Source organism: Oratosquilla oratoria, chromosome 13 (genome assembly GCF_046742065.1).
Source record: "Oratosquilla oratoria isolate Oo_2021 chromosome 13, ASM4674206v1, whole genome shotgun sequence".
NCBI classification, from domain to species: Eukaryota; Metazoa; Arthropoda; class Malacostraca; order Stomatopoda; family Squillidae; genus Oratosquilla; species Oratosquilla oratoria.
In genome coordinates, this window is record NC_134789.1 from 42840255 (window position 1) to 42866989 (window position 26735).

The following is a 26735-nucleotide window of genomic DNA, read 5'->3' on the forward strand; positions in this document are numbered from 1 at the left end:
GATATGTGAGAAAGCTTTGGAAAAAGGTAAAGATGTTTTTGGGCATTTATACATACATATACCAAAAGCTTTTTCCCCCTTACAAGGGAGGTAGCCAGAAAAAACTAAGGTATAAAATCCACTCCCACCCATTCCATCCCCACATACTCCACTCCCATCCACCCCCTCCCTCTCATCTTGGCTCCCCTGGATGACAGGTCATCCCTTCATCTTGCCCACTGCCCTGGGTCAGAAGCAGTGTCGCAAGACACAGCACATCCACAGCAAAGACATTTCATTAAATCGGCACCCCCCCCCCCCCTCAGTCCTCTCATGCAGAAATGGAGAAGACAAGGAGAAATCTGTTTGAGCTGCATCAATTTATTTTTCACACGTACTCCCTCATCCCCCACCCACTCCCCCTCATGCATCATGGATCTGGAAAAGGCTTATGAAAAGGTGGACAGGAAGGAACTGTGGGAGGTATTGCAGATATATGGGATAGGAGAAAAGCTGTTAAGAGCGGTCAAGTGTTTTTTAGAAGAGTAGTAAAGCATGTGTTAGAATTAGAAATGGAGAGAGTGAGTGATTTGAGGTAAAGGTGGATGAGGTGATGTGAGAGGTAAATGCATGGGTAATGGGTCTGGGATTGGAGATGGTTAAAGAAAATGAAGAAAAATGGGAGATAAGCAAGTTGCTGTTTGCTCATGATACTGCACTTGCAGCAGGATCAGAGGAGGGATTGAGGAAGTTTGTGAGAGTTTGTGAAGGTGTGCAAAAGAAGGAAGTTGAAGATAAATGTGGGTAAAAGTGAGGTGATGAGATGTACAAGGGGAGAATTTGGTAGCGAGTTGGAAGTGAGTATTAAGGGAGAGAGACTGGAGGAAGTGGATAGCTTTAGATACTTGGGTATGAATGTGGCAGTAAAGGGAGGAGTGGAGGTGGAGGTAGAATGTGGATTGAGAGAAACAAGTAAATGCCTTGGGGGATTAAAAAGTGTAATGAGTAGACATTAGGGAATGGATGCTAAGGGATTGTATGAAGGAGTGATTGTGCCAACAGCACTCTATGGTGCAGAAACATGGAACATAAAAGAGGAAGAGAGGAGTTTGAATGTGTTTGAGATGAAATGCCTGAGAAGTATGGTAGGGGTTACTAAGATAGAGTAAGAAATGAGGTGAGGAGGAGAGCTGGGGTGGATAGGGAGTTGGGAAATAGGGTTGACAAAAGAGTATTGGGGTGGTTTGGACACATGGAAAGAATGAATGAAGAAAGATTAATAAGAGGTGTGGTGGGCAGAGGTGGAAGAAGTGAACTTGTGGGGGTGACCAAGGATGAGATGGATGAAGTAAAAGGGGCACTGGGAAAGAGAGGAATGTCTGTTGAGGAAGGTAGAGAGAAGACAGATGTTAGGGGTGAGTGGAGAATGGTTGTATATGGATGATGCTGTGATGCATGGGAGTAGGTGGGGGATGGCTGTGGGGTAAGGGAGTGTGAATAATATTTTGACGTAGCCTGAAGGGATTTCTCCCAGTCTTCTCTTTTTCTGCATGATGGGATTTTTTTTTTCCATCAATTTAATGAGGTGGCCTTGCTGTGTCTTGCTGTATTGATTCTGAACCAAGGCAGTGGGTAAAATGCAGGGATGACCGGTCATCAAGGAGGAGCCAAGTTAAGAGGGAGGGGGTTGGTGAATGGAAGTGGAGTATGTGGGGATGCAATGGGTGTGTATGTACAGATAATACAGAAAGAGAATTTAGCTGCCCATCCAAAGTCAACATATAGCTTTACACTTCCTAGACACTATTGTAGAAAGATTTCATTTTTATCCTTAAAAGATTGTGATTTTTTTTCTTTTCACATAATACCTACTACAGATACATACGCGTACTAAAGGCTTTTTCCCCCTTACAAGGGAGGTAGCCAAAAAACAATGACATAAAATCCACTCCCACCCATTCCATTCCCACATACTCCACTCCCATCCACCCCTTTCCCTCCCTCTTATCTTGGCTCCTCCTGGATGATGGGTCATCCTTGCATTTCAGCCACTGCCCTGAATTAGAAGCAGTGTCACAAGACACAGCACATCCACAGAAATTCCCATTTCATTAAATTGGCAAACCCCACTCTCTGTCCTCTTGTGCAGAAATAGAGAAGACGGTGATATCCAATGGGGCTGCGACAATTTATTTTTCACACATACCCCCTCACCCCCATCCCCCACCCACTCACTTTCATGCATCACAGTATCATCCATACACAACCTTTCTCTGTTCACCCCTATCTTCTGTCTTCTTCCATCTTTCCTCAACAGACATGTCCCACTTTTCCAATGCCCCTTTTACCCCATCCATCTGATCCTTGGTTGCCCCCTCATGTTCACTCCTACCTCTGCTTTCCACACCTCTTATTAATCTTTCTTCATTTTCTTTCAGTGTACAAACCTTCCCAATAATCTTTCATCAATCCTATCTACCAACTCCTTTTCCACCCCCGTTTTCCTCCTCACTTCTCACTCTATCCAACCCCTACCATACTTCTCAGGCATTTCATCTCAAACACATTCAAACTCCTCTCTTCCTCTTGTATGTTCCATGTTTCTGCTCCATATAATGCTATTGGCACAATCACTCTTTCATACGATCTCCTCTTATCATCCATTCCCAAATGTCTATTTCTCATTACACTTTTTAATCCCCCAAGGCATTTACTTGCTTCTCTCAATCTACATTCTACCTTCACTCCTCCCTTTCCTGTCAAATTCGCACCCATATCTAAAGCTATCCACTTCCTCCAGTCTCCCTTAATACTCATGTCCAGTCTGTTGCCAAATTCTCCCCTTGTACATCTCATCACTTTACTTTTACCCACATTTATCTTCGACTTCCTTCTTTTGCACACCTTCCCAATCTCTGTCACTTCCTCTAATCTTGCTACAAATGCTGTGTTGTCAGCAAACAACAACTGGCTTATCTCCCACTTTTTTCCATTTCAACAGATACTACAGATGGCAATTCTTAAAAATAATTTGCATTGTCTATCTTGATATTAAAGACAAATATTTCCTCTCAGCATATAAAGTCGAGACAATTTGGATTCCGTCAGAAGATCATGTCCTACAATTTTAATCTGTTTCTACTCAAGAATAATAGATATAATAAAAGAAAGGGATGGATGGGGTGATTGTGCTTTCCTACTTACAAAAAGCCTTTGACAAAGTACCACACAAAAATTATTTAAAATATTGGAAAACATAGGAGGGATACAAGGAAACCTACTAAACTGGATGGAGGATTTCCTGCATGGTAGAAAAATGACAGCACTCAGAGAAAAGTGTTCAGGTTGGGGGGAGGTAATTAGTGGAGTTCCACAGGGATCAGTATTGGCACCAATTATGTTCACTATTTATATGAATGACATGGATGAAGATGTGGAATGTATGATGATGCTAAATTGTTGTGGAAAGTAAAAACTGAAATGGATTGTGAATCACTACAGAGAGACCTAAACAAGGCTTGGAAATGGAGTCAGAAATGGGAAGTAGATTTTAACATTAAGAAATGTAGCATAATGGAGTTCAGAAAAAGTAAAAAAATAATATCAGGACAATATACAATTGGAACAAAGGAAGTGAAGAAAGTGGGATCTGAAAAATATCTGGGAGTAATTATCTCAAATGACTTGTCCCCTGATAAACAAATAAACAAAATTGTTGGAGAATCCTACAACTTGCCAAGATCAATATAAGTGGCTTTTACCTACCGGTAATTAGATGAGGAAATGGTTAAAAAAAATATTAGTCACACTAATAAGACTTAGACTGGAGTATGCTGTGACACTAAGGTCACCCAGTACCATACATACATACATATACCAAGGCTTTTTCCCCCTTACAAGGGAGGTAGCCAAAAAGGAAAAGGCATAAAATCATTTCCACCCATTTCATCCCTGGATACACTCCACACCCCTCCACCCACCCTCTTATCTTAGCACCTCCTGGATGACGGGTCATCCCTGCACCTTGTCCACTGCCCTGGGTCAGAAGCAGTGTCGCAAGACACAGCACATCCACAGCAAGGCCGCTTCATTAAATTGGTGACCTCCCCACCCCATCCCCCCCATTGCATAAAAGGAGAAGACGGGGAGAAATCCCTTTGGGCTGCGTCAAATTTTGCTCACACATACTACCTCACCCCCCATCCCCCTGCCCATTCCACCTCATGCAATCATAACATCATCCATATGCAACCATTCTCCATTCACCCGTCTTCTGTCCTCTCCCGTCCTTCCTCAACAGACATTCCCCTCTTCCCCAAAGCCCCCTTCACCCCATCCATCCACCTCATCCTAGGACGTCCCCAGTACCCTAAAGAATATAAAGAAAATTGAAAGAATCCAGAGAGCAACTACAAAAATGGACCCAGCACTTTCAAATCTGTCATATGAGGAGAGACTGGCTAAATTGAAGTTACCAACTTTGGAACAAAAAAGAGAGGCGACTTACTGACCATCTACAGAATCATGAAAGGCATGGAAATCCTTGATAGAGACAAGAGAGAGAAGGAGAGAGAAAAAAAGAAAAATCATAGTTCTGGACATCTGGAACAAACTGGACAAAACAATAGTGTGTGCGAAAACCATACATGAATTAAAGAGCATACTAGACACTTGTGAGATATAAAGACAGGACACCATGAGCATAGCTCCCTTTCCTGTAAGATACAACTAGGTAAATACCTACCACCAGTTTTGACAGTTTTACAGGGAGTGACAGGTGGTGAATCATTGTATACTAGGTGGATTATTTCATGGTTGTGATGATTTTAAAAGTTAAAAAGTGAATTCAAGTCTATTATGGTCAAATTTTAATCTATTTCTGCCCTTTTTTTTACACTTTGGCCTCAAGGAAGAAAAGAAAAAATTAAAACAAGAAGAAAATAAGAAAGAGAAGAAACAGAGAAGAAAACAAGAAGGAGGAGGAGGAGCGGGAGGCTGACTGGTGGCTCTGATGTCCTTCCATACCCATGAAGTCTGGCTGGTGCCTTCAGCATCCTCCCATGGCCATGAAATATAAATTTACTGCTGAATTACCTGTGCTCCTTGGACACATAATAACTGTTTTCTTCAGGGAAAGAATTACCCATTACAATGGAGTGAGAGAGAGAGAAAAAAAAATCTACTCCAACCCATTTCATCCCCACATACTCTTCCCATTCACAGTGAGTCCTCCTTATATGGTAATTCTTTATCCGGCTCCTCCAGGATGACAGGTCATCCCTGCATCTCACCCACTGCCCTGAATCAGGAGCAATGCAACAAGATACAGCACATCCACAGCAAGGCCACTTCATTTAATCAGCAACACCCCCTCTCTGTCCCCTCATGCAGACAAAGAGAAGACAGGGAGAAATCACTTTGGGCTGCATCAAAATATCATTCACACATACTCCCTACCCTCTCCCATCCACTCCCTTCCATGCATGATAATAAAACATACATACATACATTTACCAAGGGCTTTTTCCCCTTTACAAGGGAGGTAGCCAAAGTCAAAGACATAATCCACTCCCACCCATTTCATCCACACATACTTCACTTCCATTCACCCACACTCCCTCCCTCTTTTCTTGGTTCCCCCTGGCTGACAGGTCATCCTTGCATCTTGCCCACTGCCCTGGGTCAAAAGCAAGGTAGCAAGACACAGTACATCCACAGCATGGCCACTTTATTAAATCTCCATCCCCTCATGCAGAAAAGAGAAGACAGGGTTGGGCTGCATCAAAATATCATTCATACATGTTCCCTCACACCACCATCGCCACCCACTCCCAAGCATCACATCATCCATACACAAATAAACAAATAATAAAAAAAATTTAAATGAGTAATTTTTCTTTCCCTGAAGAGAACTATTATTAAATCCAAATCTAGCATATAATGCTTATGATTTTTATTATGTTTATGCTTCCAACCTGGACAGTGGACAGGAGACAGGGATTACCCTTCATCCATGAGAAGCTGAGGTAAGAAGGAAACAAGTGGTGGATGGGAGTGGAATGGGGGGTGAGAGTGGGTGCATGGCTTTGACTTGGATACCGTCCTTATAAGGGGAACACCCTTTTAGTATATACATAAACTTACTCTCTTTATACATATATACATACATATACCAAGGCTTTTTCCCCCTTACAAGGGAGGTAGCCAAAAAGAAAAAGGCATAAAATCATTCCCACCCATTCCATCCCTAAATACACTCCACTCCTTTCCACCCTCCCTCTTATCTTAGTACCTCCTGGAGGTGCTAAGACTCTCTTTATGGAAAGAAGAATTACATATTCAACTAATGTTTCCAGGAGGTGCTAAGACTCTCTTTATGGAAAGAAGAATTACTTATTCAACTAATGTTTGAGAAGATATAGCAAAGACTCATTAAAAAATTAAATCCAGAGGACTTCTATTTTCTGATGAAGAACAAGACTTGCAGGGAGGGGGTAATACCTGAAGAATTAGTTTGTGTAGGCTTCAAGATTTTCAATCTGTAAATAATACTTACACTATCCCCTTACGAAACTGTCCATTATCAGTGAAAAGGTAAAAGCAATAAAATACAAAAACCTTATAATTTTATTACAGAAAACCAGCATTCAGTGTATAAACAATAACAAGTAAGAGTGGTACAAAAAAAAATCAATGTGGCCTGGTTTGATACATGACTGGTGAAAACAAAACTAAATGATCAATGCTCATGACAGCCCTTTGGTGATATCTCTCCCTCTTATGTACTTTGCACATCCAGAGACTTGCTAATTTGATATATATATAAAAAAAAAGGGAATCAGGTAAATCATATCGGAATGAAAGCAGATCAGGAAAAGAATATGCATATCAATCAATTCACCCCTTCAGGTCTCTCTTGCAGGAGACCCACAGCTTCCAAGCAACTAGCAACCAGCATATCAATCACCTAAGAATAAACAAAAGCATGAAATAAGCTTAAATTCATGATAGCATTAGACACACATTGACAGACTTGGACAAATGTAAATGAATCACACAAGCACACATCAAAAGAGCTAATGAGCATTAAGGTTGCTAGTTGAACTTGCATTTTGAGAAGTCCATTTCTGGGTGCTGAGCCATGAACCTGTAATGAAGACGTATATATTGTAAAAAAAATTGCCATGATGAAATAGAAAAAAATAATAAACAGATAAATAAATAACATCATACTTGGTCAATTTGGTTTAACATGACAAATTCCCCCCTATCATAAGGCTAGGATGAACTAACATAACCTAGATCTTCGCCACAAGTAATGATGCTTTAAATCACTCAACCAGTGAGCATCCTTGGCAAAACCAAAATATTAATAAAACTATCAGAGCTCTATTATCTCTACATACCATATTGTTGAACATCATCTCCTCCTTTCCAGTGTAGCTAAATGAACCATGCAAGCATATAAATTCTACACTTTTAATGTATATTTCCGTTTCTTACTGGTAACCTTCCCTATGCAAAAGAGAACTTCCTCAATGCAAAAGAGAACTCCTTCCTCAAAGCATAAGAGAACTAATAACTTTCATGAGAAAATAAGACTACCGGTAAATGAGAAGTGTTGATATTTACATTCACACACTGCAACTACCATGACCTTGCATTTGTAACAACAGCAAATAAACCAATTTTATATAAAATCAAGGCATTACCCAACATCTATGAATATTACAATAAGTTAAACTTTTCTACATACAGAATATCCTTAATTACACAAAGGTGGCTTTACTAACTCTGGAACAAAGAAGGGAAAGAGGAGACTTACTATCTACAGCAGCAGTGCCAGGAATTTTTAGTTGGGGAGGCTAAGGGGGGGCTGAGCAAATTTTTAGGGGGCTAATAGTAATATGATAATACACATATATTATCTTCATTTCAGAAGGGGAGGGGGTTAATGGTTGGGCTAGCACTGAGGGCTGACAAATCTTTAGCCCTGGCAATTAAAAATTCCACTTAATAAAATTATTTCAATGAGTGTTTTAAATTTTCAATTTGCTCATTTCAGTTGGGGGGGCTAATGGGGGGGCTGGACACTTTTTTGGGGGGGCTAAAGCACCCCCAAGCCCCCCCCTGGCGCCGCCACTGACTATCTATAGAATTATGAAGAGAATGGAAATCTTACATAAGAATGACTTATTGAAATGGGACAATGGAAAAACAAGAGGACACGAAAAAACAAAAACAAAAAAAAGATAATTAAAGAAGAGATCTGAAAAAAAAAAAATCAAGTACCTATCACAGAGTGATAGATACTTGGAACCAATTGGACAAAGAAACAGTGTGTGCAAACACTATTCAAGACTTTAAGAAAAAACTTGATGCTGAGAGATAAAGATGGGTCACCACAAGCATAGCTCCCTTCCCGTATAATACAACTAGGTAAATACACTGTGATCAGACCACTGACGGGGTTAAACAAAGTTGATTTGGGATAAGAGAACATTGCAAAGTCATGAACACATGTCAATAGATCCACATGTCTAAAGTATGTGGAGAAATAGAAAGGAGGAGGAGGAGAAAAGAAGAAGACGATGATGACGACTGAGGGATGTGAAGACATGGCTTTCCATGGAGATGTGTGAACTCCAGGGATCAATGATGGTTACTTGCTTGTGGTGGTCCTACAAGATCGACTGTGGAGGTGCCTATTTTTAAACCCCATCAACTCCCTCACCTCAACTGAGAGGTGCAGCCCAGAGGGAGAGGCTGACATTTGGTCTCCATCAACTTTAAACTGTATTTCTTCCAACTTTTCACAAATGGAGAACTGAAAACTGGCAACTGCTCTCTTTTTCCTACTACCTTCAGATGCTGACATAGAAACAATCCCATACCAATATAACATAAAAAGAGTCTAAAGTTTCTTCCCAGAGAGATCAGTGGGAGCACTTGAGAACCAATGTCTGTTACCCTGGAGTTGTGAGCTTTCCTCTTTGTGAAACTAGAGGCAATACTTAACATTATTTGGAAGAGCCTAGAAGATATAGAATAAGTTGGAACCATACATGAATGAATTAAAAAAACAAATAAATAAAAATGAAATAATAACTGAAGAATAAAAGATCCCATGTACATGGCTCCCTTCATTTATACCACAATTAGGTACTGTACTACATGCGTATAAACATGCATACATAACAAAGTCCTTTTTCTCCCTCTGAAACAGGTGGCTGAATTGAAGCACACCCTCCCCCCACTATGTACATATTAAAATTCATTTAACACTCCCTACTATCTCAGTATATCATAGATGAAGAGTCTTTCCTATCCCCATCCCCAATACTTGGGGTGCAGGCAATACAGTGAGACACAGTGCTTGTACAGCAGGGCCCAATAGCCCTATATATATATCAAGTAAATCATCATGTCTAAAACCCTTGCCATCAACTTACTTTTTCAGAACATCTTGTTTCTTCTGCTCATCTGAAGTAGGAAGTCCCATTTCCTTTTGACGTTGATCATACATCATCTTTTCCACCATTCCTCGAGTTTCGCCATCGAGATCTCCTAATTTGGATGGCTCTGGATTGACCTTTCGTGTATTTATCTCAGGATCAGATGTTATAATGCGGGACCACCACTCCATTTGGTTAACCTGAAATATAAAATAGACTCACACTTATGTGGACTTCTGGTAGCACTGAAGTGAAGAAGACACAAAAGTAAATGAAATTATATTACATAAGCTAGTTTGTCACAAATGGATGATTAAATTTCAAAGAAATACAACACTATATCCTCCAAGCTGGAAAAATCAACAAAAATAAATAAATAAATAAATAACTATAATATTCACAAATGTTCAACCTAAGTAACTTGCATATACACAGTTAGTTACTTGCTGTTTACTATTAACTTGTTTGGCAATGATAAACTTTAACTAGCTTTGTTCCAGGCCACTGGCAGTCAATTTTATACATGACAGGACATCAATGTACTGATAACATTCACTTACCCTTTGCTATGATAATGTATTTTACTGGCCCTAGGCTAATGTTATATTATTTTGTTTCAGAGGCATCACTGAACCAGGAGTTAAAACTATATCAACCTCTTCAATACAATAAAACACTTTAAATACTCTGATCTGGCTGATTACGTACAATTTCATTCAACTAAAAATGCATCAACATATTGATAGAATTAATATACAAAACATAACTTAAAAATGGTACCTCCACAAGGTCATTTTTTGGGATAGATATCAGAAAAGATAACCTCAATGCCAACAACTTTTAGAGATAATGAACATCTTCACCTTTACTTAGAGGAGTTGAGACCATTTCTAGACTAGGCCCAAGGTATTTCTTTCAAACCCATTGGTTACTCAAAATTTTTTCACAAAAGAGAAACTGACAACCAGCAGCTGTTCGCCCTTATTCATTTCCCTTCCTTCCTTCCACTAGTTTGATAATACAAAGACAGCAACATCCTTTTAAAACATGAGACCTATGAAATACTCGTGACTAACTTACTCGAATTCTACAACACAGTTATCTCGAATTATGACAAAAGAAACAATATAGATTTAATATATCTAGACTTTGCAAAAGCTTTTGATACCGTCCCACACGAAAGACTACTTACTAAATAAGCTTTACACGGAATAAGTGGTAGCCTGTTAAGTTGGACTAGTAATTGGTTGAATGGTCGAAAACAGAGAGTTGTTTTAAATGGAAAAACTTCTAGATGGAAAAATGTTACAAGTGGAGTTCCTCAGGGTTCCGTTCTTGGACCACTTCTATTCATAGTATATATATATGATATAGACCATGGACTAAAATCTGTTTCCAAATTTGCGGATGATACAAAACTGTGCGGAATGGCAAATGATCACTTAAACCAATTAGATATTCAAGAAGATTTAGATAAATTACAGCAATGGTCTGAAAAGTGGCTAATGAAATTTAACACAAGTAAATGCAAGGTAATGCACATAGGTAAAAATAACAGTAAGTATGATTACAAGTTATTTGGAACTTCATTAACAAAAGTGGATAGTGAAAAAGATCTCAGCGTTATTATCAGTAACAATCTCAAATCATCCAAGCAGTGTATTTCAGCCTCTGAGAAAGCAAATAAGATTCTAGGATTGATTGCGCAATCTTTTGATTTCAAAAGTCCATCACTCATTAACAAGCTATATAAATCATTAGTTCGTCCACAATGATCATTTGGAGGAGTTTTATTCAGTGCAAAACAGATGTCTTCATGCAGGATGGTGTACCAAGCCACACTGCTAAACTCATTAAAGAATGGTTTGCATTCTGTGATGTGGAGTATATAAAAGATTGGCCAGGTAATTCGCCTGATTTCAACCCAATTGAGAACCTCTGGGGGCTCATGAAAGAGTTACGTGAGCGCAACACATCATCAATCCCCAAGCTGGAGGTAGCCATCAAGGATATTTGGAAGAATATGGACCCTGTGTGGACTTCTCACCTGTTTTGGAGGCACTTTAAAGGCACAAACGGTACAATACCAAGGGGTAGGCGCCGAAAGAAGGACCAGTCGTGCACACAACAAAGATGGTGGGAAGAGAAACAACACAGCGCATGAATGGTGACGTCAGCAAGATGGCGGCGCAGGATTTGATTTTCCGCGCAGTACTGGACACCAATGTGCCCGCGTAAATAGAAAATTTCCGCATAAATAGCAACAAGATTTTCCCCATAATTTGACCGTGTAAATAGAATTTTGTGTAAATAAGGGAATGCATAGAGGCACTGTATATAAACAAGGTGTTCCAATAGTATATGTCACATTACAATATTTTATATCCTGAAAGCTTATAATTTCAAGTTTTTGTACAAGAATTATGAATACAAAAGTGCAAGAAATAATTATCTTTTAAGGTGTTCAATGTGACTTGGGTTACACGGCACACATCCATACGATAATTTCTTGCCAAACGCGACGTAGCATAGCGTTGTCGATGGTTGCCTAGGCTTCTGTTATTCGAGTCTTCAGGTCGTCCACGTCTCTGGGAAGGGGAGGTACATACACAGAGCCTTTCAAATACCCCCAGAGGAAGAAATCGCATGGAGCGAGATCTTATAACCTAGGGGGCCATTTCAGGAGCACGCGATCAGTTCGTCCAGAACGTCCGATCCATAAAAGGATTAAGAGAAGAAAACCTGGTGATTTTAGTTTTTAAATGGTACCAGATTCATCTTGCTATCATTAGTAGTTCAAGATACACGAGTTCTTATAGTACGACATATACTTTTGGAACACCTTGTGTGTGTGTGTGTGTGTGTGTGTGTGTGTGTGTGTGTGTGTGTGTGTGTGTGTGTGTGTGTGTGTGTGTGTGTGTAATTTTTATGACAGTCGCATGCAAGATTCGAACTCACTGCTTTCGGCCACCCGGAAGATCCCCTTCACAGAGCCTTAATCCACTAAACCAACAGACTGTAAAAGCATTGAAACCTGGAATCGAACTGATTCCTGAGGATAGGAAAGATTACTAATCTGCAACCCCAATTCCTGTTTTTCACAAGGCCCAAGCCCACCAGTGGCAAGAGGTAAGGATCGGAACAAATCACTTTCACGTTTTTCGCCATTGTAACTATGAAAGAAATTCGCTAGTAACAGCGACATCAATCTGATAAGGCTTTTACAGTCTCTGTTGGTGTAGTGGGTTAAGGCTCTGTGAAGGTGATCTTACGGGTGGCCGAAAGCAGTGGGTTCGAATCCTGCATGCGACTGTCATAAAAATTATCAGATTGATGTCGCTGTTAATAGCGAATTTCTCTCTCTCTCTCTCTCTCTCTCTCACACACACACACACACACACACACACACACACATATATATATATATACATGTGTGCGTGTGTGTAAAATACAATAATAATAATATATACGGTTTATTCGGTATAGCAGCATTACTGCTGAAAATATACACCCTACAAGATTATAACATTATAAAACTATGGCAGTGAAAAGATATTGTTACAAGCATTAAAAACAAAACAAAAAACAGTAAGCTAAGGAATAGATGTGTTGTACAACAATATTAATTCTTGTTAAGTCCACAAATGTCGGTATAGAGCTCTTATAACGGTCGGTGCGTGCTCTGGTCGGCTTGATGGTATTGTGGTGCCGCACCTGCAGCCGTGGTCGTGGTACCTGTGGAGGTGCTAGGTTACGGTGCCGAGGATATTTAACTAAGGTGACCGTAAACGACCTCAGACTCTGAAGATAATGGTCAACAAGGGTAGGTAGTCCTAGTGTGGTGAGAGCGTGCTGATAGGTGGTGTATTCTTTGCCAAGGATTGTGCAACAGACTCTTCTGCACTTTCTCCAGCTGTCGCTGTTGGGTGACTGTGAGTGAGGAGGCCCTGGAAGGTGATGGGTACATCAACTTGGGTAAAATGAAGGAAGTGTAGATGGTCTTCCGATCTTCAGCCTGTACCCCTTATGAACTCAGTCGACGCAGCATACACAGCTTTTAAGAGGCTGCCCTGACGGTGTTGGTGGTGTTCTCCTTCCAAGTCAACTTATTGCCGATGGTTATCCCCAGCAGCTTAGTTGACTGGACCACTTGTAGGGGTTGGCCGTCAATTGTCAACAGGGGAGGGGAGAGAACGTCATTGGAGGTGTGCAAGTGCATCACCACAGTTTTCTTGTGGTTGATGGAGACTGCTGAGTGCACTTGGTGCAAAAAAATAAAATAAATAACAAGCATTTCTCCTACATAATTTTCAAATTCACATCAGAAAATAGAAGAAAAAAAAGTAAAAGCTAGAAAATAAAGCTACCCCACCCTTCTCCTGTGGAAAAAAATAATAATAATCAGTAAACCAGCATTCAAAACACCTTGGGTTGATATCCGTAAATGTGGCGGCACATAAGGCATTTCTCGTTAGCATGCTACTTGCAATTGCTACTTAGTTTGAGTAGAAACTACTTCGGTTTCGATCTTTAGTAGTTTTTTCCTTTCTTCAAATTTCCAAATGTCAAATTACTCTTGCGTCATATAATGTTAATCTGAATGACAAACTAAGAGAATCTAAACCTAAAATACGAATGATAGACACATTGTTGAGATGTTCTTACTTAAGTCTAGAATAATGTAATCGAAGTCGTTTTTTACTCAATCGAAGTAGCAAAAGCAAACAGCATGCTAGCCTAGTGTGCCGCCACAGTAAGTCCTCAGCTATCGTCAACTATTCCTGGTCACCCAATAAAAAATAATGTCATCCACCTTGCTCATGTGATTAAAATATTCCCCTTTCCAATGCAACTCTGAAAATCCCTATGCAAGTTGTAAACAGTTTAGGCAGGAAATTTGCACGAGTGACGTGACTAAGGTCGACGTTATCGTGTAGCCCACGAAAGAGCCTTTTTATTATTGTTATTATTGTTATTACTTTTTTTAATCCCCAACGTTTGATTGACTGATTGTTGACGTAGTAAACGTGACTTTTATATTTCTCTATTCTTTGGGATCTTTTATATCTTTTAAGATAGGATATATTAAAATGCGTTTTTATAAACATTTTATTTGAGTCTGTAATAAACACTTGTGGTCAACTGTCAATGAAATAAAATGTTTATTATGAGTGTTGCAGCACGTATAGTTGAACAATTCTTTATCATAAATTTCCAAAAAAGATAACGTTTCACACAAAATGCCTGGCATGATTTTAATCCATACGAAACTGCCCATAATCCCACAAAGCTGAGTCCATCATTAGAAGAAAACCATAATAAAGAGTTGAGTGATCTAACACCAACTGGCATCTTTTGCAAATGGCTCCCATGAGCGTCGTGCTATAACGGTTCCTTGTTGTGTGAACCTGAGAACTAGTCAGCGCGAAGCATGCAAGTACATACATAAATAAAAAGCTCTCACCATTTCCACAGTTGATAAAATAAGTGGCACTCGTTTTTATCATCAGCTATTTTTGTCAACTGCTGAACTAAGGCCTTTCCCTCTTCTATTTTCATATTGTATATCAAAAATTAAACGACACATTAATAATACTGTATATATTTAAGACTACCAATTTTAATATTTTCGTATTGGTCTTCGGTCATTTTTTTATTTTTTTATTCTACTATTTTAACGGTATTTTTCTATAATTTTATGATGACGTCATGCTACATTAGACGAGAAAGGGGAATGTCTGTTGAGAAGGGAAGGGAGAAGACAGGAGATTGGTGTGAGTGGAGAATGGTTGTGAATGGACGATAAATGGGACCCTTCGCAGTCAGGCTCGTAGATTCCTATTAGCGCTAGAATTTTCAATTGTCTCGGATCTCAAGAGGCAAAGGGGTGACTTAGCTAATTTGGAAACCGATATTTAAAAAAAAAGACAAATTGCTGCATAAATGTATTTAAAATTAAAAACATGACTCTTATTATAATTTTTACTTACTGATGTGTGATAAGCCTTTGTTAATTTAATTATAAGGTAAAACTAAAAATAGGTAATTATTTTTACTGAAGTATGAGCAGAAAAATTGGGAGTTGGGTGGGTGGGTGGTGTGGAATGGGTGGGAAATAGGTGCATGCCCTGGCTGGCTACTTCATTCATAAGGGGGTGGAAGCCTTTGGTATATAGACAGACTTGTCGATGGTCCAAAGTCATAAGAATGAAGGAGACTGCAAGAGACCATAAGGCCTACACTAGGCAGCTCCGTATCCATCACCACCTGTCATCCCCATACATAAAGTTGTCTTATCGTTACTAAATCTATTCCATTCGTCGACCACCCTATTAGTAAACCAATTCTTGCCTATTTCCTTCTTAAATCTAAATTTGTCCAGTTTATAACCATTACTAAGAGTCCCGCCCTGTTGTTTTAATATGATGACCTTGTTTGCATCACCCTTGTTAAAGCCTTTGATCCACTTGAACACCTGTATTACGTCACCCCGCACAGGCAAATTTCTGAGTCCATGTATCATTTTGGTCATTCTTTATACTGATTCTAGTGAATTGATGTCCATTCTGTAGGACGGAGACCAAAACTGTACAGCATAGTCAAGGATGGGTCTAACTATCGTTGGATAGAGTTTGATAATTACCTCTGCACTTCTATTCGTTACTGTCCTAGTAATGAAACCTAATGCTCTGTTAGCTTTATTCATGGCGCTAATGCACTGTTTCCTGGTTTTAAGGTCCGGACTCACCAGAACTCCCAAGTCTCTCTCGCACTCAGTTTTCTCTAAAAGCGTGTTAAGTTGTATCTATTTTCGGGGTTGTGTAGCCCTACGTTTAACACGCTACACTTAGAGATATTGAATTTCATTTGTCATTTCACTGATCATGTGAACAATTTGTTAAGATCGTCCTGCAGAATCTCTGCGTCGTCTCCTGACCTAAATTGGCGTCCTATTTTAGTGTTGTTCGCAAACTTACTAACATCACTATTTATCCCATCGTCTAAGTCGTTTATGTACATAATGAACAATAAGGGACCCAAAACCGAGCCCTGGGGAGCCCCACTAGTAACATTACCCCACCTAGATTTTATTCCATTTATGGTGACCCGCTGTTTTCTGTTACTAATCCAAGCTCTAATCATATTCTAACACTTTTACTCCTATGCCATGGGCTTTGATTTTATTTAGTAGTCTCTGGTGTACCTTGTCGAAGGCTTTGCTAAAGTCAAAGTAAATAACATCGTATTTATCATTGTTATCTGACGCCTTATTTACTTTAGTGTAACAGGATAGAAGATTAGTCACACATGACTTACCCTTGAAGAAAACATGCTGTGTGTCACGAATTATGTCTTTCGATGTGTTCTCCGAGTCTATTTACTACTATTGATTCAAGCATTTTTCCTATAACCGATGTCAAACTGATTGGCCTGTAGTTGCATACAAACGATTTATCTCCCTTCTTAAAAACAGGAACAACGTTTGCCTGCCTCCAAGCAGTTGGCACAAAACCAGTGTCTACCGATTTATTAAATATTTCAGTTGACTGGAAGCAGATTTCAAATTTACACTCCTTAAGCATTCTCGGATAATTTTCGTCTGGACCCAAGGATTTTGTAGCTTTAAGTCTTTCAATCTGCTTGACTACTTCTACATTACTAGTGCTGATATTAGATAGACTACTTTCTTCATCCCCACTGAAAATCGGATCGCAGTCAGGTACTTTATCTAACCTCTCATTAGTAAACACCGAAAGAAAATATTTGTTAAACTCCTCACACATTTTTTCCTCCGATTCTATCATGACATTTTCATCGTTTTTAATTGGTCCTATTCTTTATTTTTTGTTCTATAGAGATGAAAGAAACCATTTGGGTTGGATCTTGCTTGACCTTAATTTCATAATTACGTTTCACTGTACGTGTATTCTTTTTAACCAGCTTTGCCATTTCGTTATATCTTGATCTAAGGTGTGTTTCCCAGTTTCTTTTATTTTTACGTAAAACCCTCTTTTCATTCCGATCTCATGTTTCAATCTGTCCGTCATCCATTTGGGAGTATTACTATTTTTCCGTATTGACTTCAGGGGGATAAATGTATTTTGTGCATTAATAATTAAATCAATTAGATTGCTATATACATTTCATCCAAATCGCTGACCTGTCTCTTGAGCCCCGGCCGCCAAGTGACCTGACCCAAGGTATGCATATTACCCTCCGTGACCCGAACCCTGATTCATATACCCGGACCTGACCGCGCCAATAATGTCCGAAACGTCCGTATGACATTTCATATTCTAATTCAAATAGGTTTTTATATTGTCAAAGTTTGCTCTCCTGAAGTCTGGTACTTGGACGTTATTCGTACTTTTTAATTTTTCCCAAATAATATTAAATATTATTTCTTGATCGCTACAGCCTAGACTATCTCCCACTTTTACGTTACTCATTAAGTGCTCATTATTAGTTAAAAGCAAGTCCAGAGTATTTTCTCCCCTCGTAGGATCGGTAATAATTTGTTTTAGGAAATTATCCTGCACCACATCTAAGAACTGTTTCGCTTCCTGATCTCCTGTTAAAGTTTCCCAATCAATGTTTCTATAATTAAGATCTCCTATGATTACAACGTTTTTGTACTGGGACACTCTGCGAATTTCATGAATCAGGGGATCAGTCTGCTCAATGCTGAGGTTAGGAGGTCTATACATGACGCCAATAATAACTTTCTTATTCTTGCCTATAATCTCTTCCCAAATAAATTCCGTACAGTCCTCTTCCTTAATCGAATTGTTGATAATACAGTTTATTGTATTTTTAACTAAAAGTGCTACTCATCCCCCATTCCAACCAACCCTATCCTTGTGAAAAAAAATTGTATCCTATTTCGATTTCCGGAAGGAAATGTTTATCAGCCATGTTGATCCAGGATTCAGTAATAGCTATAATATCAAAATTCTCTACGCATACTTTACCTCGCAGCAAATCAATTTTGTTAATTATGCTTCTGCTATTTGTATAGTAAACTTTAAGTTTATCTTCCCTCCACCTGTTTTGGTGATTCTTTTCACAGTCCCTTTCTAAATTGTTTCTATTGTCTACACTATGTTCAGATACTTCCTCCCCTACTCCCACGTAATCTACCCGAAAAAAAACCTGTAGGATGCCTACTCGCTCAAGGGATTCAGCAAAGAACCGAAATCCTCTAGGCGACAAGTGCACCCCGTCCCTTGTATACAGATGATTCTTACCGTAAAAGCTATCCCAATTGTCGACAAATGCCCATCCATTAGCCTTACAATGTTTTGCCAGCTTGCAATTCATTGCAATAGCCCTGGAATGCCACATACCTCCAACTTTACGCCTCGGAAGGATTCCACATACAACAGGAACACCTCCCTTATTCCTAATCTTGTCTAGCACATCCCGGAACCGCGCAAAGAATTCCTCACTCCCTAACTTACCTATATCATTGCCCCCAGCACTTAAGCAAACGACAGGGACTTTTCCTTCCCTTACCATACATTCTTCAATCATATCTCTAACATCTATCCCCGCGCCAGGGAAACACACCTGCGTCCTATGTTGTCTACCTTTATCACAGAAAGCCCTAAGTACCTCACTTGACAGTTTCCTACAACCAAAATCTTACCTGTGGGCAGGGATCCAGCGTCTGCCCTTCCCTTCTTCTCTTGAATTTCCTTTGTTTCTTCTTCCTGTAGACCCGCTAGTGCTTGAAACAAGTTCTTGCAATAGAGCGGGCCTGGTGAGGACGTTTTTCCAACTCTCCGCGTCTTATTAGTCACCGTTTTCTATCCAGGCTCCAAACTAGTTTTGCCTTCCATAATTTGGGCCTTCGAGCGGAGAATTCGATTCTCCTCTTTAAGGCATTTTACAGCATCCTCCAAGGCTTCAATTCTACTAAGTGGAGATTTTGCCTCATCGGCGTTGAACACTAACACAACCACTCGCTATATATATATATATATATATATATATATATATATATATATATATATATATATATATATATATATATATATATATTATATACATATATATATATATATCACTATTTGAAGCAGCTACCCAGTTGACCTGACCTGAGTGACGACTACTGCTGTGAATCTGTGGATTCGTTAACTCTTTCTTTAGATGGCGACCCTCTCCTGCCTGTAGTGTATGTGTGTGTGTGTGGGGGGGTGATGAACAGGCCACATTATATGCAATTATCTTCTGGCCAATGCCCGGGAATTTTAATGAGCTCAGAAGAATCTCTAAGCAGTAAAGGGTTCACATTCACCCATGGAACAAAATACATACGCGCGCGCACACACACACACGACTCGATGGTGCGGTGGTAGCGATCGCGGCCTTCACTACGGCGGTCCGGGTTCGAATCCCACCCAGTATTGAAATAATTTCAGTATCGCTGCGCTGAGTCGTTACTCCAAATCTCGTGGGCGGGGAGTTGTGTGTGTGTGTGTGTGTGTGTGTGTGTGTGTGTGTGTGTGTGTGTGTGTGTGTGTGTGTGTGTGTGTGTGTGTGTGTGTTTGTGTGCGTGCGTGTAAGGTCACAGCATTATCCATAGATCGGTCATATATGAGCTCTGAGCTCTCTTCCGGGAGGGTAATAGCTGTCGATCACGAGTGCAACACGTGATCCAAGACCATGGTGAATCACACACGCACACACACAAACTAACAACATGGGTATTCGTGACCTGTTATTTTCGCAAACATCCTACAAATCGAGAAATTTATTTTTGGGACTTACCCCATTTCATCGCAAGTTTTGTCCACCAGTCAACAACAACAACAACAACAAGACCTGGAGACTCACCTTCTCGAGGGCCAGTACGAGCGTCGTACCATTGTCGAGGAACCAGTTGCATTCCTCGACCTTGACATCGTTGTAGAGCTCGCCCTCAAGGATTGGGGGCGCGTTCTTGAGGCCAGCCTTGATCTTCCGCTTGGACCATTCCACCACCACGTCCCTTGATTTCACCTTCAACCCCAGAGGGATATTAACCTACAAAGAAGAAAGAAAAGACTATTTCAGTTTCAGGCTGAACAAAACAAAACCTTGATATATATATATATATATATATATATATATATATATATATATATATATATATATATACACACACACACAAAAATACAAAGGTAATAACGTGTGTTTGAAAAACTGGGATTCATAAAAATAATAGAAATTAATATTGAATAGTGCAAATTTAACATCCTGAATAAATTATAATTAGAACATGTAGGAAAATGAAGAGACGCATGTCAATTCTATTAGAGAAAAAATATGTATATAACACTCACTTTAAGATTAGGGTCATCCGATACCACCGTCATGGATCATGTGTTGGACATTTGATGAACAGTTACCTTCCCGCCTGAGAGCTCAGAGTTCATATATGTCCCGATCTCTGAGTAATGCTGTGACATTACACAGACAGACACATGGCATCAACTCCTTGCCCATCAATATCAAAGGTATGAGAGGAACTTTCTTCCTGTCAACAGATCTAATATTTTCTTTATTCCTTTCTTATCATTGTGGTGTTTAACTAATCCAATCCCCTCCGGTGAAATATCGACTAGAATTCTTTTTCTCGAGTAGTCGAAATACCCGATTCAGTCTTAGTTGTTAGCCTACGATTTAACTGAAATGACGATATATCCTCAGTAAGTTGAACACTTTTTATCAGCACGCCCAAAATGTAAAAGTGAGAAATACTTGGTCAACAGTAAACTTATGTCCCATTATTTTGTTAGCTTGAAAAAATAACCTGCCAGAAGCTGTAACGAAATGATACTCTCAGAGCATGGAAGAAGTAAGTTCATTTTTAAATTTGGTGAACAGACAATATCGACGACTTGACGTCACTAAGTAAACGTGATGTTAAAAGGGAGAGTCTCGATTAAATACTTTCCTTCTTAGTTTGCCCAAAGGTGATTAAATCCGTGTGTCGTTTAAGAACCTTGACAAAACCAATAAAATACGTCTCACTACGCTATAAGGGGGCTTAATGATCCTGGAAAGGCGAAAGGTGAAGTGGGTCAATTTTCCGCGCGAGCGATGCCCGCGGAAGAGAATCGGCCCGGAGGTCGTTGGGCCCTGACCGTCCGACCGACTTCAAATACTCCAACCGTTAAAACAACCGCTCGCTTAAGGCAATTACTGCCCCACTCATTACAATGAGGACGTCTTTCTTAACACCTTCAACACAGTGACGCACGCTCTTTTCAAGGTTTCTCTACTGGGTATCGCAAGCCGATTGAATTCAGCTGGGAAATGAACGTGGGGGGGGGATGCCTTCCCTCCTTACATCTAAGGGGAGGGACTAGCACCTTAGGAGGACCTGGACCAGGGAGGGGGGGTCGTGCCCCCCTGGTTCCTGTATTATAATTTTTTCATCTATTTACCTCCTGTGTGTAGTGAAAGCTGTTAATAGTAGACGCAGCTGTGAAATAAATACGAGATGGTCAGAGCTGGATTTACTACATAAATTTTTATTCTTTATGGGCTGATGATGTCCTAACGCAGTTGGTACATCATTGTGCATTTTTTTTTTTTTTTTTTTTAATGATGATGATGGACACCACGCAATCTAGCCTTGACTCAACCGGCCGACAATTTCGCCAAAATAACTAGTCTTTGCCAGAACATCTACATTTCTACCCAATATGTATGTACGCATGTGTGTGTATATGTATATATATATATATATATATATATATATATATATATATATATATATGTGTGTGTGTGTGTGTGTGTGTGTGTGTGTATTCACTGTGTGTGTGTGTGTGTATGTGTGTGTGTGTGTGTGTGTGTGTGTGTGTGTGTGTAACACTGAATGGGTCCCAGTGACTAGAGAAACTGGCCTTGGTTCGAGTCCTCGGGCGTACCACGTTTTAATTTCTGCATGCGCCTCCACGGTATTTCCGATGTTGATGGCTTAGAATTAAAGTGCACTGTGGTTGATAATATATATATATGTATATATATATATATATATATATATATATATATATATATACACACAGACATGACAGAATTGAATAGTCACCAAGAGAAATCGTTTAATCTATTAAACAAGGAAATTATACAATTAAAGTGCTTACAAATGGTCACAATGTGAAAAACTAATACTTGGTTGATGTCCCCTTTTTTCAATGCAACCTTTCTAGGCATGCTAGTGATTAGTTCACGAATATCATCTTGAGGGATTTCTTGCCATGTTTCCCGTAGTAATCCTAAGAGCTCGGGTTTTGAAGATGGTTTCATGCTCTTCTTGCGAATTTGTCGGTCTAATATGCCACAGAGGTGTTCAATAGGGTTCATATCCGGGGACTGACTTGGCCATGGAAGTTTCCTGATCCCATTTTGGCTAAACCAATTTTGTGTTGCTTGAGCAGTGTGACAAGGAGCTCCATCTTCCATAAATAGGAAGACATTTTCACTCATTCTACCACTGGAGAATATTAGAATGAGTCCTTCCTTTAATATAGAAACATATTTGGCTGAACTGATGTTTCCTTGATACTCCACAAGCTCTGATCGACCATCACTCCAAATTGCACCCCACACAATTATTGAAATGCCCCTATGTTTCACTGTTGGCTGCAGTCTTTTGAGGTCAAACTATTGACTACTGTCTCCAGACCCACACTCTTCCACTGTCAGAAAATAATACTAACCGTGACTCAGAGAAAATTACTTACTTTCCACCAAAAAACTATCTGATATTCCCCCACTCTCTCCCCTTAGAACATGTACATCCTTAACTCCTACTATACTCCTGGTTACCACTATATAGTTCATTAATGCTCCATCTACCACCCTTCCATCCACCACCCTCTCCCATGTGTACTTATGCTTGACCTTCTTCCTAAACAATGTATTTGCTTTCAATTAAATGAACGAACAAATAAACAAGTGAATAAACAAATGAATAAAAACAAATCCAGTTGGGACGGGGGACCTTACACACACGACGGCGCTGACGCGTTTATCTTCCTCTCTTATATTCCATGTTTCTGTCCCGTACAGTGCTGTCGGAACAATCGCTCCTTCATACAATTTCCTCTTAGCATCCATTCCCAAATGTCTATTTCTCATTACACTTTTTAATCCCCCAAATCAAATTCTCGCGCGCAGCATTGGATGCCTAATGTACGTTGCATCACACTATTTGCGTTATAAAGTCACTACTATATTACTCGTTCTTTTTCACTCTGAGTAATAATAAACACGGGAAACGTGATCAAACCAGTTCACAGAATTCGGGGGTCACTCAGCTACTACAAAATATAATAAAGACGCCGACGCCAGCATCTTCGTATACCCAACCGTGCCTCATAACGCCTACGTAGGCGTTAACGTATCGAAGAATTTAAGCAACTTTATCCTTTCACTGCTTTTGGCAACAGGTGCACTTGATCTGGTTGCCGCCAGGCGCATATATATATATATATATATATATATATATATATATATATATATATATATATATATATATATATTTTTTTTTTTTTTTACTGAAGGGCAAACACGTTCACAGTGAGTGCACCATTAACGCAGTAATGAGAGGAACGACTATGCACAGTACAAATGCAGTACACAGTATCCTACAGCGCAAATGGTCGGGCAGAATGATAAATCAATCAATCTATCAATCAGCTCTCCCGAGTCCACTGCTGAACAAATGCTTCTCATACCATTCTATGACTCACGCGACTGCGCCAACCTCTGCCACGTCACTCCTGCAAACTTCTCTATCTCGTCTCTACAGCTGTCTTGTGTCATTGCACGCTTGCCATCACGCGGTGTTCATCAAAGTCCCTCACGTGCACAGACCAAACTTATCCTATTACACACACACACACACACACACAAATCTTTATATTCATTGTACACTAGTGGCGTAATCTGAAGCCTGCTGGTTTCGCATTCGTTAGTTGTGGGTTCAAATCCTGCACTTCTCTCAGATTCCCTGTAGTGACTATTAATTACCTGCCCCGTCACTGCATGTTTTTTGTAGGGAAAAGCTGACGGCTTCGGCCGTAGCTATTCAGCGCCTCCTGGCGTAGGCGCTTCACCACCTTAATCTTAAGAGAGAAAGAGGGAATGGCGACCTTCAACGTAAGTAAACGCCGTGATGTAACAAAAAAAATTTGTGGTTGACGGACACACTCCCCCCCCCACCCCGGGCTTAGTGCTGTCTGCTAGGCCTAATGAAACTGCCTTGTTCTGCACGCCCGCACGAACGTATACAGACTTCAATTGGCAGAAAAACGAGTCTCTCTACATATCTGAAACGAAAGTTTATAATCATTGTAGAATGCCAGCTATGATAAACGGATGAGAGATTTGGAAACCGACGAAGGCGATGGAGACAAAGCTATGGAGTCCAGAGAGGAAAGGAAAAATTAATACTGGGAATGGAGCTGATAAAACAGGAAGAGGGCAAGTTGGGTAAGAGGGCGGATATTATCGTCAAGAAAGGAAAATATTGGCGAGGCGATAAAGGAACGGAAATGGAATTGGGCAAGGTAGGTAACCCAAAGGGATGGAGGGTGGCAAATGGAGCCAATGTGCCCATGACTGGACGTCGCGAAACGAGGGTCCACAAAGCGAGGAGGCGTTGACAGGAGGGGTCACGGGGACGGAAGGAGGAGAAGGAGGAGGAGGAGGAGGAGGAGGAGGAGGAGGAGGAGGAGGAGGAGGAGGGGGAGGATGGGATAAGAAGGGAAGGGAGGAGAGGGGAGGGGGAAGGGAAGGGAGGAGAGGGGAAAGGGAGAGGAAAGGGGGAGAGGGGAGGTGTGAGAGGGAAGGGGGAGAGGGGAGGTGTGAGAGGGAAGGGGGAGAGGGGAGGTGTGAGAGGGAAGGGGGAGAGGGGAGGTGTGAGAGAGGAGGTGTGAGAGGGAAGGGGGAAGAGGGGTGGGTAAGAAGAGATGGGGGAGGGAAAAGGGAAGAGGGGAGGTGGGAGAGGGAAGGGGAGGGGGAGGTGGGAGAGGGAAGGGGAGGGGGAGGTGGGAGAGGGAAGAGGAGGGGGAGGGGGAGGTGGGAGAGGGAAGGGAAGGAGGGGACGTGGGAGAGGGAAGAGGGGGAGAGGAGATGGGAGGGGAGAGGGGGGGTTCGTCCAATTAATGCTACGGGGTTAACTCACCCGCAATGACGCGTTGGTTACGATCTCGCTTCGCACAACCGAGGATCCGGGTTCGAATCTCACAGCTTCCGATGATGGCTATTTGCCCGGGAACTCCGAACACAGAGGGCAAAGGTGAGGGGCAACTTGAGCGTATCCTGTCATAATGTCTTGCCAGTACCACACATGTGGGGACGGGATGTTCAATACCAAGGGGGGGGGGGGAGCCCAGTGTCTGCCATTCAGTGTGTGTGATTCACCATAGTCTTGGAGCACGTGTTCGTGTTGGACTTGTGATTGACAGCTATTTCCCTCCCGGAACAGAGCTGAGCTCATATATGACCAATCTATGGGTAATGATGTGACCTTATATGCACACACACACCCAACTCCCCGCCCACGTGTTGGAGTAACGACCCGCAGTGATACTGAAATTATTTCAGCCCTGGGCGAGATTCGAACCCGAACCGCCGTAGTGGCAGCCGGGAACTCTACTACTGCGCCACAAGTCATATGCGTGTGTGTGTGTGTGTGTGTGTGTGTGTGTGTGTGTGTGTGAGAGAGAGAGAGAGAGAGAGAGAGAGAGACAGAGAGAGAGAGAGAGAGAGAGACAGAGAGAGAGAGAGAGAGAGAGAGAGAGAGAGAGAGAGAAAGAGAGAGAGAGAGAGAGTGGAGGCGGAAAAAAGAGTGGGAGAAAAACAGATGATAAAGAGTAGAATCAAGAAACGCTGAAAGAAGAGAGGTTAGAAAGAGGAAGAGGTGGAAGAGGAAGGAGAAATGGGAGGGAAGAAGAAAATGGGAAGGAGGAAGGGAGGGAGGGAGAGGGAGTGAGAGGGAGGGAGAGTAGGAGGTGGGTGAAAGGGAAAAGGAAGGTGAAAGAAAAGGTTGGGGAGCAAAGAGGGAGGGAAGACGGAGGGGGAGAGAGGAAGGTGGGGGGAAAGAGAGGAGGATATAGAGGAGTACGAGGCACAAGAGGAGGAGGGCAAAAGGGAAGGAGGTGGAGGAGGAATAAGAGATAAGCGGGGGAGGAGGAGGAGGAGCAACAAGAGAAGCAACAAGAGAAGCAACAAGAGGAGGAGGAACAAGTGGAGGATGTGGAACAAGAGGAGGAACAGGAGGGGAGCGGGAGAGGAGGAGGA

At 40.9% G+C, this 26735-nt stretch overlaps 1 protein-coding gene across 2 annotated transcripts in view; it reads right to left on the reverse strand.

Annotated features, from left to right (window-relative positions):
• Positions 1 to 6592: 6592 nt before the first annotated feature.
• Positions 6593 to 26735, reverse strand: part of nudC (nuclear distribution C, dynein complex regulator) — a 374850-nt gene continuing 354707 nt past the window's right edge. Inside the window, exons 5-8 of one of the 2 annotated variants that reach the window (XM_076197143.1) lie at positions 20274 to 20462; positions 9432 to 9634; positions 7089 to 7126; positions 6593 to 6946 (exon numbers count right to left, since the gene is read on the reverse strand). In XM_076197143.1, coding sequence (XP_076053258.1) covers positions 6939 to 6946; positions 7089 to 7126; positions 9432 to 9634; positions 20274 to 20462 — 438 coding nt within the window. In that variant the 3' untranslated portion in view covers positions 6593 to 6938. Of the gene's footprint in view, positions 7127 to 9431; positions 9635 to 20273; positions 20463 to 26735 lie in introns of both variants that reach the window. The other variant, XM_076197142.1, reaches the window with a different exon arrangement.